At 37.2% G+C, this 19,405-nt stretch overlaps 3 protein-coding genes and 1 pseudogene across 6 annotated transcripts; 2 read left to right on the top strand and 2 right to left on the bottom strand.

The window, feature by feature from the left end:
- Window positions 1-70: 70 nt before the first annotated feature.
- Window positions 71-6,724, top strand: tm7sf2 (transmembrane 7 superfamily member 2). Its single transcript, XM_052116582.1, has 11 exons — window positions 71-328; window positions 595-660; window positions 764-960; window positions 1,057-1,111; window positions 3,797-3,991; window positions 4,106-4,209; window positions 4,408-4,527; window positions 4,666-4,834; window positions 5,572-5,652; window positions 5,844-5,966; window positions 6,174-6,724. Exons 2-11 carry the CDS (start codon window positions 600-602, stop codon window positions 6,332-6,334), a joined length of 1,266 nt encoding a protein of 421 aa, XP_051972542.1. The 5' UTR covers window positions 71-328; window positions 595-599; the 3' UTR covers window positions 6,335-6,724.
- Window positions 6,725-7,519: 795 nt separating this feature from the next.
- On the bottom strand, window positions 7,520-11,989 carry znhit2 (zinc finger, HIT-type containing 2). Of its 4 annotated transcripts, none has more exons than XM_052116365.1 (2): window positions 11,770-11,989; window positions 7,520-9,322 (listed from the first exon to the last, which is right to left on the bottom strand). In XM_052116365.1, exon 2 carries the CDS (start codon window positions 9,260-9,262, stop codon window positions 7,586-7,588), a length of 1,677 nt encoding a protein of 558 aa, XP_051972325.1. In that variant the 5' UTR covers window positions 9,263-9,322; window positions 11,770-11,989; the 3' UTR covers window positions 7,520-7,585. The 4 variants fall into 4 exon arrangements, with proteins under 4 accessions (XP_051972325.1, XP_051972324.1, XP_051972323.1 ...); XM_052116364.1 differs by lacking the exon at window positions 11,770-11,989 and adding an exon at window positions 9,453-9,586 and having other exon boundaries at window positions 7,520-9,310; XM_052116363.1 differs by lacking the exon at window positions 11,770-11,989 and adding an exon at window positions 9,453-9,582.
- LOC127635731 (39S ribosomal protein L49, mitochondrial-like) lies at window positions 11,741-13,442 on the bottom strand (annotated as a pseudogene).
- Window positions 13,258-14,927, top strand: faub (FAU ubiquitin like and ribosomal protein S30 fusion b). The gene is made up of 5 exons (XM_052116413.1): window positions 13,258-13,402; window positions 13,532-13,613; window positions 13,718-13,862; window positions 14,206-14,261; window positions 14,563-14,927. The coding sequence occupies exons 2-5, from the start codon at window positions 13,539-13,541 to the stop codon at window positions 14,686-14,688; spliced, it is 402 nt and encodes a 133-aa protein (XP_051972373.1). The 5' UTR covers window positions 13,258-13,402; window positions 13,532-13,538; the 3' UTR covers window positions 14,689-14,927.
- Window positions 14,928-19,405: the final 4,478 nt, after the last annotated feature.

Genomic DNA, 19,405 nt, shown 5'->3' on the forward strand with positions numbered 1-19,405 from the left:
AGTTTCTTGGGAGGAGAAACCCGCAGTTTACAGCAGCTTTCTCTGCTTTCGTTCAATCATGTAATGTAAAATGAAGCCAGACAAGACATTCTGTCATGATTGGTCAGAAAAATATGGGGGCGGATTCGTCTTCTCTTTTCTTAATCTGATTGGTTGGTAGTCAGCCTGTCCACACTCTTCTGATGACAGTGGTTAACGCTGATTGGTCAGATATATTATAGGCCGAAAGCGTGTTTGGGGCGGATCTACGCAGGCTTCGTTGCCTCCTCAGTCATTTACAGTGATGAACAGTCTCTCTACGAGTTAATTATTTCGTGGGGAAAGACAGGTAAGAGAAAAAACCCCACTTTGAATGTATGTGTACGATTTGTATTACGAATAGCCTACAACGCGGTAATTAGTTTGATACAGTTAAGTCTACGGGCATATAAGCGTGGTTACTACGCCTGTGTTACACAACTACTGCAGTAAAACCGCTGCGCTGTAGCTTAAATTATATATTGTCGTGTATTGTGACTGCAGACTGCTTTATGTACACTTCTGTCATCTAGTGCTGAATGTTTTAATTCTCATTGCATCTTTGTCCACAAACAGATAAAATGAAGTCTAACAAACACAAGTCATCACACTCAACTGAAAGGGAATTTGGGGGCGCTTTTGGTGAGTGATATTTATTTTATACACATGTGTATGCAATGACTCCCTTTCCTGATGTATCATGTTTCTTAGCCTTTATTAATTGCATATCTCCTTACCTGTCCAGGTGCCACCTGCATACCCGTGTTCCTGCCTTTAACAGTTCTGTACCTGCTGAGTGTGTGTCGGTCCCCAGCAGCCAGTGTCCTGCAGTGGCCTCCTCCTCTACCCCCCACAGCCCAATTATGGGATCCCGTGGCAGCTGTTCTGATTGCAGGATGGTTTGCCTTGCAGAGTTTTCTCTACCTGCTGCCGGTGGGGAAGGTGAGAGGTGATCCTGTACTTGTTTTTATGGTCTTCCTTGCTCTAAAACACATTCAAATGGGCTATGTAATGCCTAACTGATTTATTTGTTAATAGGTTTCTGAAGGATTGGTCCTCAAAGATGGATCCAGGCTGAAATATCCCATTAATGGTAATGTAAGCTGTCAATCTGAAATGTCCTCCTTTGTTAACTTTTCCAATAGGCCCATACAGATTGAATATGGTGGGCAATTTATAATTTTTTCACAAAAAAATGAGCTTTCAATGTCTTTGACTCATTAGTCCTTGACACAGAATAAACAGGCTAGCCTTTGGTCTTGTGCCCTTGGTTTTTACCACCCATTACGCACCAGTGGTTCTCAAAGTGTGGGACACGCCATGTGGTAGACAGAGATATTGTAAGGGGGCACGGAAGATAATTATTTTTTTTATTAAAAATAATAATCTAGTGTAAAAATGTCTCCAATGAGATATAAAATGTTCTGATAGTTAAATGCAGATGAATGGAGGATTTGGTTTTCTGAGCAGACAAGCGCCCCCTGGAGGAAGAAAACTTTGTGTCTTATTACGCAACATATATATAACAGCAGTCTTTGGCTGAGAACATGTGCGATTTTCAATGTGTTCATGCCTTGGTCACTGCTCCTGCAGCAGTATCACTTTTTATTATTATTATTATTAATAATAATGTTTTGAAAGTGAATAGGCATAATTATTTATTTTTATGTATTTATGTAACAAAGTATTCACAAAGTAACAGAACAACCTAGTGAGTTAAGTTAATAATTTAGTGAAGAGAGTAACTTTTCTTTCAGTTTTCATTGTATTTTTAAACAAACGAACAAAGGTTAAGGTTCAAATAAAATGTAGTTAATTCTTTGAAAAGCTTTTTTTTTTTCTCTAGTAAAAAGGTGAATCATAATTGTATTTTTAATAGTTGTCGATTATATAATTATTTGTGTGTGGGGGGGGTGGCGTGAACCACTGCATTAAACAAAGCAGATTCAAAGTCCATTTTTCAGTAACCTGTTAGCTTCACTCTTTATTTATTGCATTGTTTTTCAGCATTCAAAACAAGTTAAGCTTAATCGACAGTATTTGTGGCATAATGTTGATTAACACATAACATCATTTCGACTCATCCTTCCTTTTATTAAAACAAAAAAGCAAAAATCTGGTGGTAGTGAATGGGGCCAATCCGTAATTGTTAAAATACTGTCAATCAAATTTATCTTGTTTTAAGAATGTTTTGAAATTTTTATAGTAAAACAATGCAAAAATTATTATCAAGAATACGATCTTTGCCCTAATATCTAAGGTCTTACTAGAAAAAAATAAATTATGATCCAACGTGAATTTTCTTGATATAAAATATGATAGTGCTGGTAACATGCATATAAAATGGCTAGAAATAGCATTTTATCTTAGTGTAAAGCTGACAATATACACAAATTTATTTCTATTTCTTCTGCTCCAAACTTACTTCAAACTTACTTCTCTGTCTGCTTGTATGAATGTAACGCATCATAAGAAAGTGTTTCACCGCTGTTCAAATGCACTTTGGATCGCATCATTTATATGTATAAATGTTTTCCATCTGAAAGGACTAAATATTAAGTGGAACAAATGACAATAAAATGCAAAGTAATCTCTTCAGTAATCAAAATACTTTTTGAATGTAACTTTATTTTAATTACCAATTATATAAACTGTAACTGTTGTGGAATACAGTTACTTATATTTTGTATTTTAAATACGTAATCCCATTACATGTATTCCATTACTCCCCAACACTGGCAACAAGACATAATCTATATGCCTATAAACAGGATTTCAGTGTGATAAAATTACATACTAACCTTTTCTGTGTAAAGTTGTTTACAGTTTTACGACTTTGTTATACAATATAAACAACTTACCACTCAAATAATAGTTCACAAATAATACAAAACAGAGTTTTAGCAGAACAGTTCATGTGTTAAGCACTTTCATAAATTATAGGCTTCACATTTCTGCCTTTAAACCCTCCAAAAATGTGCCCCACTTCCATTATAAGTGCCACTGTTTCTTTTTTGTTGTTTTTTTCAGAAAAGGAAGGATGAATCAAAACAATTTTGGTGGTAATCAACATTATTCCACAAATGTTGTCGATTGAGCTTAAAGGGATATTTCACCCAAATATTACATTTCTCATGATTTACTCACCCTCATGCCACACCAAATGTGTATGACTTTCTTTCTTCTGCTGAACACAAATTAAGATTTTCAGAATAATATCTCAGCTCAATGCAAGTGAATGGGTGCCAAAAATTTGGAGCAATTTTGGCACCTATACACTTGCATTGTGTGGACCTACAGAGCTGAGATATATTTCTAAAAATCTTTGTTTGTGATCTGCAGAAGAAAGAAAGTCATACACATCGGGGATGCCAGGAGGGTGAGTAAATCATGAGAGAAATTTCATTTTGGTTGAACTATAACTTTAACTTGTATTGAACCCGGAATATTCCTTTTAAAGGGATAGTCAACTCAAAAAATATACAGAAATTCGGTAATCAGTAACTCACCCTTATGTTGTTACAAAGTTGTCTGACTTTCTTCCATGGACTACAAAAGGAGAAGTTAGGCAGAACTTAATACACAGTCACCTCTCATTCATAGCATTTATTTTCCATTCAACAAAATACATTGAAGTTATAGCATGCTTTTGTAAAAAAAAAAAAAAAACTGTTGTGGATATACATGACATATGTAAACTTGAATGTACTCTATTTCTTATTTATACAATAAACAGGAGATAAAGGGAAATCATTTTCTTTTCATCTTTATTTTAAAGGTTTCCATGCCTTATGGATAACTGCTGTCCTGCTGTCAGTGTGCCTTTGGCTTGGGATGCCACTCGGGTATCTGTTCGAACTCATGTTGCCGCTAGCCATATGTGCCATTTCTGTGTCCTATCTGCTGTCTTTGTACCTGTATATCCGCTCCTTCTGGGCCCCTAAACATGCCTTATCTCTTGGAGGAAACACTGGTGAGTGTTATTAAATCTTATGATGCAGACAGATTATTTGGCATTTATTAAACACAATACTTTGTCTTTACATTTCTTCATTATTTGCCTTTACACAATTTACATTATTTATAGGAAATCCCCTGTATGACTTCTTCATGGGGCGGGAGCTGAACCCCCGCATTGGAAACTTTGACTTGAAATATTTCTGTGAACTCAGACCTGGATTAATTGGCTGGGTAAGAGTCTAAAATAAAATTCACACATATCTATATCTCTAGATTGGCCCAGATAGTTCACAGCAGGAGACCCTCATGGTGTCATACAGCTGGTTCAGATTCTGCATGTTTTAATGTACTATATTGATTACTAGTTGAACAAACACCAAACTATTTGAAACTAGTCTTTCTCTGCTTTCCTGTGCTGTTGTTTGTCAGATGGTAATAAACCTGGGGATGTTGATGAAAGAGGTGGAGCTGGGGGGCTCTCCATCTCTTGCTATGCTTCTTGTGAACTTCTTCCAGCTGCTTTATGTGACTGATGCTCTGTGGAATGAAGTAGGTGACAACTAGACTGGTCTGAAAAGTTTTGAAATGCTTTTTGTGATGTTGAAAGGAAATATTTAGGATATATAGAATGAGGGACAAACATTTATGCTACTTACCCCACATTCTACTTATTCCTTGTCTATGCAGGAGGCTGTTCTTACTACTATGGATATTGTGCACGATGGATTTGGGTTCATGTTGGCATTTGGTGATCTGGCCTGGGTTCCTTTCACATATGGTCTTCAGGCCATGTTTTTGGTTGTGCACCCTCAGTCACTTAGTACCCTTGGAGCAGTGGGAATTATTCTTCTAAATGGTAACGTTATGTAATCCACAGCTATACTTTTGTACTTGCTATTTAAAGGAATAGCTCACCCAAAAATTTAAATTCTCTCATCATTTACTCACCCTCCTGGCATCCCGGATTGTGTATGACTGACTTTCTTCTGCAGAATACAAATTAAGATTTTTAGAAGAATATCTCAGCTCTGTAGGTCAATACAATGCAACCGAATTGTGACCAGCACTTTGAAGCTCTGAAAAGTATTTCAAGCTCGATTACACTTCCTACTACTGCTTAACGCATAAGCAGAATGCTAGTTAGCACTAAGACGTGTAATCTAGCTAGAAATCAAGATCGCCATGGAGACTGCTGATGTTAAGCCTTATATTTTGATATTCTCACCCAAAACCAATTGAATCGCTTCAGAAGACAGGGATTACACCACTGGAGTGGTATGGATTACTTTTATGTTGCCGTTATGTGCTTTTTGGAGCTTCAAAGTTTTGGTCACCATTCACTTGCATTGTATGGACCAACAGAGCTGAAATACTGGTCTAAAAAAAGGTTAGTGGGTTTGTGTTCTGCAGAAGAAAGAAAGTCATACACATCTGGGTATGTGAGGGTGAGTACATGATGAGAGAATTACAATTTTGGGGTGAACTATCCCTTTAAGGTAATATAATTTTCTCTTGTAGCACTAAAAGTTTGCTTTTATTTTCCCATCTAGATAAACAATCCGATCTCTAACTCCTCTGTCCAATCTTTTACAGGAATTGGTTTTTACATCTTCCGGAGGTCCAACTCTCAGAAAAACCAATTCAGGAGAGACCCCACACATAAAAGTGTAGCACGTCAGTATTACATAATGCACATTGCTGATTATAATAATATGCTATATACTTTGTTTTTATCCAATGAGCGTTGTTCTTGAACACATTATCAGTATGTAACTTAAGATAGTGGAGACCAAATGAAGGCCTACATATGGAGCATATATAATGAATTCCATACATCCTCCTTATTTCTGACTTTTTACTTGTAGACCTGGAAACTATCGCCACAGCAACAGGGAAGCGTCTATTAGTTTCAGGATGGTGGGGGTTTGTCAGGCATCCAAACTACCTGGGGGACCTTCTCATGGCCCTGGCGTGGTCCCTGCCATGTGGTAAGTAATGGGTCAAGTTATTTTAACTGCTGTCCCTGATTTCAGTTATGCATTTATCATGTCTTTGTTATGCATATTAAGGGGTTTTAAAAAAATCACTAATCATACAGGTGTAAAATAATTGTTTTAAAATAGTAAAAAAAAAAAAACAGATATCACCTTTATAGTGCTTACCATCACTAAATACCTTCTGTATTTTTTTTTTAGGAACATCACATATTCTGCCTTATTTCTACGTCATATATTTCACCATTCTTCTTATCCACCGAGAGGCCAGGGATGAGAATCATTGCAGAGCCAAGTATGGACTGGCCTGGGACACCTACTGCAAACGAGTGCCCTACAGAATAATACCTTACATTTACTAATTTAGACTGATGTGTTCTGAACAGTTTAAGATCAACAGATTGCTGGATCACAACAAAGCTACAAACTGGACCTCTAAAAATGTTGAAGCTGTCAACCATTTTAGATGCAGAATTGCAGGCCGTTTCTGGAAATCCACTTTGGATTGACATACTGAGGATCAAAATGAATACTCCCAACACAAACCTCTGTCAACAAATAGCATCTATTGATTGCAATTTGCACGTTGTTTTTTTGTTGCATTCTAACCTTGCTAAATATTCATTCAATTGTTTGTGGAAAAAAAAAACATTAGTAAATAGATTTTACAATATCATATTTCAATGTCATGAATCTTCTTATTGTTTTCTGAACCTCGGAGTAGTCTGTAGCATCAGGCAATATAAAACGATTGTAAAAGCTATAAAATGACAGCATGTAGTAATACAACACAAAACATGTAATTTAAAGTGTATATATATATATATATATATATATATATATATATATATATATATTCCCATGTCTCTGTTCCACAGGCATACATGTTTAAAGGCATGTTTTGGGTTCAATACCAGTTGAGATCAATCAATAACTTTTTTTGGCATAATGTTGATTACTACACACAATTTTTTTTCGACTAGTCCCTCGTCCTTCGAAAACAGCAAAAATCAAGTTTACAGTGAGGCATTTCCAATGGAGGTCAATGGGGCCAATTTTTGGAGGGTTTAAAGACAGTAATCTGAAGCTTATAATTCTATGAAAGCACAAATTATTCAGTTAAAAATCATGTATTTGTATGTGTACATTTGAGCTGTAAAGTTGTTTAAATCTGCATTTTATGGTTCACGATGTTACATAATCATGGCAATGAAGTACCCAGAAAATGTTAGTAAGTGATGTAATCATATTAAAATCATGTTAACATGCATGTTGTTTGTCTTGTGGTAATACTTTTGAAATGGTGAGTATTTTAAAGATTGGGCCCATTCATTTCCATTGTAATTGCTTCACTGTAAACCAGATTTATGCTTTTTTGAAAGAAAAGGAGGGACAAGTTAAAATATTTTTTATTTTTTTGTGTGTATGGTTATCAACATTATACCACAAATGCTGTCGATTGAGCTTCATTTGTATTACGTCCAGAATATTCTTTAACTCAGAAAGGAAAACGTAACATTAGACACATTCTTTTTAATTACTTTAATTCATTACAATTATTTTATAGGTTGTCAGTAATGTTTTATACATGTATTATTGTCATAATTACAATCTCACTCAATCTCTTCTATCAACATTGCTTTTCCTCTACATGTTTTCATTCCCTCCTCTAAACCCTTCTTCTCTCTCTGTAATTGCATCCTCTCAACCTCTCTTCTCTCATAGTCCCTCCAAACCCATCCTGCCAGATCCCTCACCACTTTAGGGCTCTCTTTAACCCAAGACTGGAAAAACTCACACTTCTTCCAGGCTTGAAAATACATCTGCCTCATCTTCTTGTCTTCCTTGGCAACAGAAGCCTTTGCTTTATTCAAAGCTGCACGCATCTGGGACAAAGCTGACAGTGAATACCCTATGGTGTCCTCTCTGCTCTCTCCAGCCAGAACATGTGCCACTGCTTCCACTGCCCTAAGTGGAGCTGAAGGGTCATCACTGTCAAAGTATCCTCCTGCAGAAACGGCTGTTATTCCAGCTTCAATAGCTTCTGGGACCGATCTGAAGACCCGTCCCCCACCCAGAGCCTCTGAAATGGCCAGCACGCCCAGGCAGAACTCCAACACTATTTCTGGTTCTGAGATGTCCCCATTGAAGAGACAAAGCGAGAACGTGTATCCATAAAGAGCATTGACCAGGTTGTACCGCACTAACGGAGATGGATTTGAGGACAACGTGTGGAGAGATGATATTTTGGCACTTATTGGAGGGACATCAGATTTGGATCTATCCTTTTTACTGGCCTCTTTCTTTTTAATAAGCTCTTGTTTTGTTCCTAATTCAGATTTCACTTTGCCTGTACCTTCTTTAATATTTTCAACACTGGTCTTTGTTAGTCCATCTTTTTTCTCATTCACACTGAGCATTTTTCCATCATTCTCAGATTTCATTTCTACTATAAGTGCTTTAGTCTCTTTCTCATGCCGCTCCCACCAGGGGCTCCACAGGACGACCAGCCCTCCAATACTTCCTCCTTTTACCAGCCCTTCAAATTTCTCCTTCTCCTGGGCAGACAACAAAGACCAGAGCTGCTCCTCTGAGAGAGAGTCAACATCCAGACCAGCTAACTTCTCTGCTAAATCAACTCCTTCATCACTCCCATCTGTGACATCAATATCTTGCAGTTTTGTCAGTATCTCTTGTGCCTCTTGGCTTTTCGTTTCCCCAGCTGATTGAAGCTCTGCTAACCTTGAAAGCAACTCCAGAGCATGTGTGTCCTGCCCAGTCACATTAGTTCCAGTCTCTTCCTGCAAGTTCATGAACAAATTCTCCATCCCTCCTTCACTCTGTGCACTTTGTCTGAGTCTTAACAGAATTTCCTGCATCTTGCTTTTCCCTTCTTCATCTGTAACTCCTTGAGATTTCAGCTCCAGAAACACAGACTCTTTGTAGAATTCCTCGGAGCATCCAGAGTGATCCGGACTCTGGTAACAAGTCAGTCCGCAATATGGGATATTACACCTGGGGCAGGTGTAACAGGAAGGTTTAGATAAACAAAGCCCACATGGCTTTAGCGATGTTGCTACATTTGAATCAGAGGGTGCACCATCTGTCCCATCAGCTGGCGTCAGGAGAGTTTCAGAGGTCCCTCTTTTGGGAAGTGCCATCCCATCTTTGGTAATTGTTTCAGGGTCTGTTTCTGACCAGTCACTCAAGTGTTGTTCTTCCTTTGGTGCAATATCCGTCAGTAATGATCGCACACAGGCAGGGATTTTACGTCTAACAACAGGATCCATGAGCAGACCGTTTATCGATGTAGATTGTGCTGGTATAATAGTTATGATCTGCAATTAAAACTAAATACATAAAGTTATAATGATTAATTAAAATGATGATATATGTGTAAAGAATCACAAATGCAGCGTTAAACTTCAATTACATATCTACAGCTTTAGTAAGCAGTCAACTTTCCATGCATTTTCTTACCTAACGGTAAATATGTGTTTGCGCTCTTGGTATCCACAGAATATAAAATCAATGAAAAAGAAAGGAATATTTTTCATTAGTACTTTCTTATGCCTTCATACTGATGCCTCGCGTTGGAGCGTCGTTGTTTGTCGCATTGTGATGACGTCTTGTTATAGTGCCTTACCGCTATATTCTGTTTGCAAGGACCACCAGAGACTATTATCAGATAGTATCCTTCTTACTAATTCTCCCTCCTCCCAGACCATCAGAGCTCCAGTTTCTGATGGCGCTGGGTGTTCAGCTCCTCCAGCCTTCACTTAGAGCCCCACACAGTCCACAACACTATATACGATTATTTGATACATTAATTATTATACTATAGGCCTATTAGTGTAAATCCATTTAACCATACCTTCCTATCTGCATACACATAGACTACACATTCCCAAATTTACACAAACCTTTACATACCTAAATCTCTTTGTAAACTTGTAGATTTCAGCATCTATATCAATGCTGAACTGGTTCCAATTTCTGGCTTTAAAATATTCCTTAATGTTAGTGTTTGCCCTGCTTTCCTCCTGACCTCCACCAATAACATTTCCCTTTCCCCTATGTACCTCCTGCGAGCCCGGGACCCACAAGAATCTTACTTCTATATTTGCCTGATATAATCTATACAAACACTGCAAAATTTCCAGAATTATTTCTTGCCTAATGTCTGACTGTTGAGCTACAAGACTTGAAATAGCCGAACCAGAGTCAGAGCAAACGATTGTATGATTTAACCGAATATCCTTAATCAATTGATCTGCCATCAAAATGGCGACTATAGCTCCCCGGGATATACACTGATAGATGGTCAAATATCCTTTTCCGCACTGAAATGTCCTTTTTTGGCATTGCATATGCAATCCCTACATATCCTGTTTCAGGATCCTTTGACGCATCTGTGAATATATGATTTAGTGTACAATATCTTGACCATAAATACTCTTTGACCGTATCTGCTTCTTGCTCACTTTGTCCTTGCTTTTGTCTAATTTCTAACTAATTTAAATCTACTCTTGGTTGAAGCATAATCCAGAGTTGGTGGGGATACAACCACTACTGGTGTATTCATTCAAACTTCACTTACTAAATCCCCAACTACCCAACCAAAGTTTAATCTTTCCCCTTCCATGCTCCCAGCATTCATTTATTGCCTTTACTCTAGGATGACTTTTAGTTTGACCTTGTAAATTTGTCCAATATGACATCAATGGTTTTCTTGTGATTTTAAATGGCATTTCTCCTAATTCCACCTGCAATGCTGCAGTTGAAGATGGTAAAGCTCCACACCAAATGATCAGTGCTTGATACTGTACTTTATCTAATCTTACCTACTGATTATTATATGCTGATCCATACGCAGTACAACCAAAGTCCAAAATGGGCCATATTATTGTTACGTGCAGTAAATAGGCTTAATTTTGATTTCATGTTGTCTTGCAAACAAAACTATATTTAATTAGCAAGAACTTAACATACACACACACACACACACACACACACACACTTCTGTGGTATCAGATGGGGGTGGTACATTTCCAAATAAAGGAGCAGTGAGATCTTCCCAGAATTTATTATAGCCTATTTGATATACATTTTTGGCTATCTGTCTATATTATATTTGTTATATAAATAATCCATTATCTGTCTATGAGGAGTTTGCAGAGAAATAGAGCCTTCCATGTCATCCAATTAATTTGGGCGATTTAAAAGAGTGCACTCATAAAATGTGACATCATCCATAGCAACAAGGTCAACTCTGCCTTACTCTAAAATTAAGATTTCCTTAGTAAAACTTGCTTTTAGCAGTTTTGTAAATAGCTTTTAAGCAAAACGTCTTAGCTAAGAACTCTTTGGAGAACTCTAAGTGGTAAGATAAAAATCTTTGTGAATATGGGCTCTGAAAATTGGATGGATAGGACTGCATACAGTAACTGACAGGTCTTTCCAACAATATATCTGTAAATTTTATGGATGTATGGATGGATAGATTAATTGGACAGTATATCTGACTATATCTTTCTGACAATACATCTGAAAATGGGCTGGATGGATTTTTGCCATTTTCCAGACAATGATATTGGAGATAGGATTTTGTGACAACATCTACATTTTTTCCCATGCTAAATACCAGGGTAACAAGTTTGTTATATTTACAAACTTACTACAAAATTGTTATTTTGTTTCATTCAGTCAGTGTTAGTTTTGCCCATTGTTTTATTATTTAATTAAAATCCCTTCTTCAATCCCTAATGTCAGTCCTTCAGCTGTTTTTCAAACTGACCATTAATTCTGATGGTTCAGGTTACTTCTTTGACCTGTGTTGGAGGTTCTCTGCCCATTAACCAGAGCAGGAATTCCTTTACATCCTTGTTCAGGCCCTGGAAAATGATTAATAAGTTTAATCTTAGTTAGGTAAATATACATGTGACACGGCATTCTCAGATCTTTAATACAAGTGATCAATTTAATTTAAGAAACCCCCTATGTCTCCCTCGATCTTTCGAAGCAGAGTGCTGTGCTGATTTCTATGCTTGATGTCAGAGTACACAGGCACGTTGAGCATTCTGGAGCGGCGGATCATGTATGGTAGAGGACTGTCTGTAAAGGTGGACTGTCTGTATAAACACATAAAATATAAATAAAACATAATTAACTTTTGTGACCATATCACATAAAAACTTTTGTAATAACACAAATGGAGAGATTTCCATGTGACGCAAAACATTCATTGTCATAACTCATTAATATGGATTGTAACAAATGCATATGTTGTTGCATGAATGATGCATGATATAGGCATTGTAAGTTTAACTCCAATTGGGTCAAACATATTCATACTGTAACATTATAAATATCCCAGAGTTTGAGAATATAAAATGATCTGTGTTCTTACCTGATGTGGGATCCATCCTGATGGGGCAGTCCCATTGTGTTTAGGGGTAGTTGGGATGTGTGTAGGAGGAATGAGCCTCTCCACAAATTTGTACTCTGCTGTGGATTCAATTATGCCCCCTGCTTCCTCAGCAGGACTGTTTTCTGCCTACACCAGCTTGATGATGCCTTCTGAATGGATTATCTTATCCGCCTTCTGCCACTTTGCCATTCCGACAGTATATGTTTTTATCTTTTGATTAATAGTAAATGACTGATTAAATGTACTTTGAAAAGAAAATAGTTTGTTATATTTGACCATTTTTTACTTTTTCTGTTATTTATAAGTCTAAGGGATTAAATAAACGAGTTAAATTCAACAAGAAAAAGAGCAAGGCATAAAGGAGACTTAAGACATGTTTGCTTATGGATGAAGAATTTTGCACACAAGATAAAGAAATTAGCAACATACTCAAGGGACGGAACCTGCCAGAAAATGGGAGGGAGACAACATAGATATTATATAGAGACTATTTATCTATATGATGTCTATGGGGGACAGGGGGTGAAATGCGATACACGGAAGAAACTTTTACGTGATAACTTTGTACAAAGAACTTTATTTAACAACAGGGGGAAGTCAAAATAAAAGTTCGTCGAAACTTTCTCCACATAAAACTTGACCCGTGTATATTATAAATATATATTTATAACATTTAATTATATGTATCAAAATGAATACGCACAAAAATATTTTAATAAAACGTGTGCTATAGATGCTGCGCAGGGTACTTTTAAATGAGCTCGAGGGGCCGTTCAGAATGAACACGTCGCTTCGCGAGAGAAAAAAAAATATATTTTAACTTCTGTATTTTGTTTCCCACTTGAATGCGTGACACGTCTTTGTATCGATGAGTTTGGTGTGAACGGCCCCTAATACAATGAGCATGCGCCCTGCGCAGTATCTCGGTAATTTCTGGAATTGAGTCATATAAACAACTCAAGACTTTCTCAAGTAGATATTGTGTGTTTGGCGTTCATAGGTATCAGATTTATATAGATATTTATTTTTACTCTCAACATATAAATGCATGCTTTTGTTGGGGGTACTGTGTCTATTGTAACTATTGTCAAAGTGATTGCGTATTTTAATTCTGTTTTGTTTTGTGAAGATCGACCATGCAGTTGTTTGTACGTGCCCAGACATTGCACTCCATCCAGTTGAATGGTTCAGAGACTGTTGCTCATATCAAGGTACTGTTTTCTTTGTCTGGTCATATTTTCATCTTGATATGATGCAGACAAACTTAATAAGATCTGTAAACTTATTGTATTAATTTAACTGTTTGTTTTATCAGGCTCAGATTGAGGCTTTGGAGGGACTGGTCTGTGATGATCAGATCATTTCACTCTGTGGGGTGCCCCTTCATGATGAGGCATTGATTTGTCAGTCTGGAATTGAGGAGTTCAGCACTCTTGAGGTCTCATCAAGACTGTTGGGAGGTAAGGACTAAACCTGTGTTTATGTAATTAAATGATTTGTACCTGTGACCAGTTATAATGCTAATGTTATTGAAGACAGAGGGTTTATGAATCCTATTGTAAACGTAATTAGCTGAAAACAGTCGGCAGAAACAATATGTCATTTTTTTTTTCTTTTGAAACTCAATTTAGTAGGTTATTGTCCTAGTGTAATTGCATTTATGAAATTATGATGTGATAGACCTAAATGAAAGGGGATTAATAAATAAATCAGACTAAATAAATGTGAGGAACATGGTTGCTGTATGAGGTGCCATCTTGGTTTGGATACATTGTCACAAGTACAACCTATTCCCACCCAAAGGCAAAGTACACGGCTCCCTGGCTAGAGCAGGAAAAGTCAGAGGCCAAACCCCAAAGGTAAGTGCCAAGCATGCATATTCTTAAAGATCTTTGTTTTATATTAATACATATTCAAAATAAGCCATTTCTATGCATCTGATACTTTGTGTGTGCTTTGTACAATTACAAATAAGGAACATTAGTACAAATACCTTTTGCATTCAGTGCATTCAAGATCTGATACTATTGCGTAATAAAACTTCTCATTCTGAGGTTTGCTATCTCATCACCTCATATTTACAAAGATCCCTTAGGTGTAAGTTGAAGCAAAATGAGATCAGTCAGTGTTCACTTTGTACTCTGGTTTTGATATTTTTAGGTGGACAAGCAGGAGAAGAAGAAGAAAAAGACAGGCAGGGCAAAGAGGAGAATTCAGTACAACCGACGCTTCGTAAATGTTGTGCCTACTTTTGGGAAAAAGAAGGGACCTAATGCCAACTCATAAATTGCTGTTCAAGACGTAATCATGCTATTTTTAGATGTTTACTGGAATCCGTAGCAATTCCGTTTGCCTGATCAGTAGGACATTCCTGTTGGGAGAATTGCAATATAAAAGCAAATTAATTTGTGCACTTGGCTACAGTGATGTTTTCTGTAAGCTGAATCATTGGAATCTGTTTGTGAAGTCATAATTAAGAAACAGACTCGAAGTTGAGACATTGCAAATAAAGCCAATAAATGAAACATGGCTGAATTATGTAACTTCATTACTCTCTCACAGTACTTCAAATTGGCATCAGTTTTGCAGCATCATGCCGCTATGCATTTGTCTATGTAAATCAGAGGACTGGACATGAGCGTCGACCACCAGTGTTCTGCAAAACTGTGATTTCTTTGTTGCCTTTCCCACTGGATCAGCAATCACTATGATGGAACATCAAAGTCAGTTCTGGTTTTATTAATTGCATAAACTACCACTCAAAAGTAAGGACACACCTACTAATTTCTTAATTACTACAACTTTTTTTAATTATAGTAACTTGGTCTTTAAAAATAAAACATGAGAATTATGTAGTGACAAAAACATTATTACTTTAAGAAGCTTCTTCAAAGTAGCCAACTTCTGCCTACAACCCCTGGCAAATATTATAGTGGAATGCAAAAGTTTGGGCACCCCTGGCCAACATTTCTGTTGCTGTGAATATTTATGTGAGTAGAAAATGAATTGATTTCCAAAAGGCATAAAGTTAAAGATGAAACATTCTTTTCAATGTTTTAAGCAAGATAAGTGTATTATTTATGTTTTGCACAATTTTAGAGTGGAAAAAATGAAAGGAGCACCATCCAAATGTTTGGGCACCCCAAGATATTTTAGCTCCCAGATAACTTTTATCAAGGCCTTAATTAGCTTGCTATGGCTTGTTCACAATCATCATTTGGAAAGTCAAGGTGACGCAAATTTCAAAGCTTCATGAATACTCTTGACTCCTAAAACCATGTCCCAACATTCAGACATGGGCTCCTCTAAGCAGCTGCCTGGCACTCTGAAAATTGAAATAATCAATGCCCACCTAGCCGGAGAATGCTATAAGAAGATAGCAAAGCGTTTTCAGTTAGCCGTTTCCTCAGATCGTAATGTAATTAAGAAATGACAGTTAACAGGAATGGTGGAGGTCAAGTAGAGGTCTGGAAGACCAAGAAAACTTTCAGAAAGAACTGCTCATAGGATTGCTAGAAAGGCAAATTAAAACCCCTGTTTGACTGCAATAGACCTTAAGGAAGATTTAGCAGACTCTTGAGTAGTTGTGCACTGTTCTACTGTGCAGCGACATCTGCACAAATATGACCATCATAGAAGGGTCATGAAAAGAAAACCTTTCCTGCGTCCTCGCCACTAAATTCAGCATCAGATGTTTGCAAATGAACATCTAAACAAGGCTGAGGCATTTTAGAAACAAGTCCTGTGGACTGATGAATTTAAAATATAACTTTTTGGCCACAATGAGCAAATGTATGTTTGGAGAAAAAAGGGTGCAGAATTTCACGAAAAGAACACCTCTCCAACTGTTAAGCACGGGATGGATCGATCATGCTTTGGGCTTGTGTTGATGCCAGTGGCACGGGGAACATTTCTCTGGTAGAGGAAACAATGGATTAAATGAAATACCAGGAAATTCTGGAAGCAAACATCACACCATCTGTAAAAAAGCTGAAGATGAAAAGAGGATGGCTTCTACTACAGTATAACGAACCTAAACACACCTCAAAATCCACAATGGACGACCTCAAGAGGCGCAAGCTGAAGGTTTTGCCATGGCTCTCACAGTCCCCCGACCTAAACGTTGAAAATCTGTGGATAGACCTCAAAAGAGCCGTGCATGCAAGATGGCCCAAGAATCACAAAACTAGAAGCCTTTTGCAAAGAAGATTGGGTGAAAATCCACCAAACAAGAATTGAAAGACGAAAAGCAATAACAAGCTGTGATACTTGCCAAATGGGGTGTTAATAAATACTGACCATGCAGTGTGCCCAAACATTTGCTTCGGGCCCCTTTCCTTTTTTGTTATTTTGAAACTGTAAAAGATGGATTTAAAAAGAAAAAATTGCTTAAAATATTATAGAAATGTGTCATCTGTAAATGTATGCCTTTTGGAAATCAGGCCATCCATTGGTCAGCAATTCACAGCAACAGAAATTTTGATCAGGGGTGCCCAAACTTTTGCATGCCACTGTATGTAATCACCACACTTAGACGATGTTCACCTAGCCTTTTATTACTTTGTAGCAAATAAACAATTCACAGATATGACACAAAACCATTTGTGTTTAATAGCTGAACATTCTGGAAATGTTCAGCTTGCAAATTACAAGGTGATTTCATCATATTTTCCTCTACTTGATCTGGAAAAAAATATGCCATTAATTAAAATAATGTAATTTAATTTGTTTGAGGGATGTTTCACGAAGCCAGAATGTTCAGCTATTAAACAAATTGTTTTGTGTCATATCTGTGATTTTGTTTATTTGCTATGAAGTAAAAAATCTGGGTGAACATCCTCTAAGTGTGGTGATTCCATAATTTTTGCCAGGAGTTGAAAGCAATTTTCAAAGCATAAGCCTTTCGTTTTAGGATCATGAAAAAAACATTCAGTGTGTTCAAACCCTTGACTGGCAGTGTACAGTTCTCAGAACTCCTCCAGAGAGAATGTCAAGATTATCTCACCTGCTGCAAATACGAACTGGCGTACTGTGCGCATAGATGTGGGTCCACCAATACGCATTGTTTTACATTCTTGCATGTAGACAAATACCCCTGAAGCCAGCAGCCCACCACCTGAGAGCAACCGACAGCTCCAGCAGTCGCTGAATAGTTGTTTAGTCACCGGAGGGGTGACGGGACTCAACTGCTCTGGTGCTGGCGGTGGATTTGACATGATCAAGAACAAGTTTGTAGTACCCAGGAGATAAATGTTTGAGCTTTCTTTAAGTGTCTCCATAAGTCTTCTGTTTATAAAAAGTGACACTGTCTATTTTCCAAATAATGTGACAACATTTTGAGTGTTCATGCAGAGAACAGCCCACATACTCCATCGATGAGATACATCGGGCATGTCCCAGTGACCCTCAACACTAGAAGCGCTCAGTGTTGTTATGGAATTCATACAAGTGAATTCTACTCAAATATTGCACAGAAACATTTACCATATGATTACACGGTAGAGTAATTTTTTTATCTATTGGGTTGTAGAGTAAAATAAGGCATATCAGGCAGTCTTATACAGTATATATATATATATATATATATATATATATATATATATATATATATATATATATATATATATATATATATATACATACATGTATATAAAAAATAGTTGGCAAACAGTTGGTTACCACGAACAATCATTTCCATTGTTGTTCTATTGTTGATTGGCCTTAACTTGCATTAAACCCAAAACATTCTTTTAACTTTCTTTAGATGACATCACATTATTCTCTAATTGCATTTTAGCTGATTTCTCCAGGTTTATTTACAGTAATTTCCAAAGTTGACAGAGCATAATAATGTAATTTCAATACATATGACATGGTGTCTATAGTGAAATAAGATGCATATTCTGATCATTTATCGTACTGTTAATTGACAACTGGTTTTAAATAAGTCACAGCCTTTATCCTACACAACCCTGGCATGGACAGATTGCCAATGGCATGTGAAAGTCATATTTGTATAGACACACATTCATCATTTCTGACTCCCAAATCCCCATGCAATGTTATCATTAGTCTCTGCGGCATCCTTCAGAACTTGGAGCATGAGGGCTTTTCTCCTCTTGGACTCCATATGGACAGGGTTCTGTAGAAATAAAAGAATATAAGGAATATAAGAAGACCAATCTCAACCTTCTTCAATTGTTGGCACTTATCATTTATAGGGATTTCATCATACAGAAAACTGTGATACCGAGTCATTTTTCTTAATATATTTGTAATTGCTTAAAGGTAGGTGATCCATGAGAAGACCAAAATGTAAAATTATGAACAACACAGCAAATGTAGTTCGCTTACAATTCAGTACACTTTACATTGCATCACTATGCTGACGCTAATGGGGAGTGTCCTTCCTCGCCACCTATTTGAAACCTTTCTACAATAACGCCAGGATTGGCAATGGTTTTTAAGCCCCACCCTTTCAGGCACAAAGCTGTCCGGTATAAAAGCGGGCATGCACGCAAACACAATTCCTCCGAATTTTCTTCCTTCAAGACAGTGATTCATCTCTCTTATAGAAGCCTTCCTTCTACTACTTCGCCGTCAACATACACGAGTCAGTAGGTGAGATGTTCACTGCAACGAGAAGACTCTCTGCTCACCTGCAGTGTTCTGGTGAACATTAAATCTGCCTTTGCACTTGGCAATTTGCTGGTGAACCAGCCGCTTCAGTATCCTGATTCCCCGCAGCGCTTCGGCAGCAGTTTTGTATCCTTTAAAGCAGGGGTCCCCAAACTACGGCCCGCCCCCACATTTGGACCGGCCCTCTGAACAATGCCATGCAGAGAAATATTTTTACAATTTAATTTTAAATATGTTTTAATCATATCATATTTGTATTTGATAATACATATTGGCTTTCAAAATAAAATTTCCCTTAGTTTTAATTATTAAAGTAGCCAAATTATTTGTTAGATTCACCCGGATTAACGTTCCATCGTGATCG

This window comes from Xyrauchen texanus, chromosome 43 (assembly GCF_025860055.1).
Source record: "Xyrauchen texanus isolate HMW12.3.18 chromosome 43, RBS_HiC_50CHRs, whole genome shotgun sequence".
Taxonomy (NCBI): Eukaryota; Metazoa; Chordata; class Actinopteri; order Cypriniformes; family Catostomidae; genus Xyrauchen; species Xyrauchen texanus.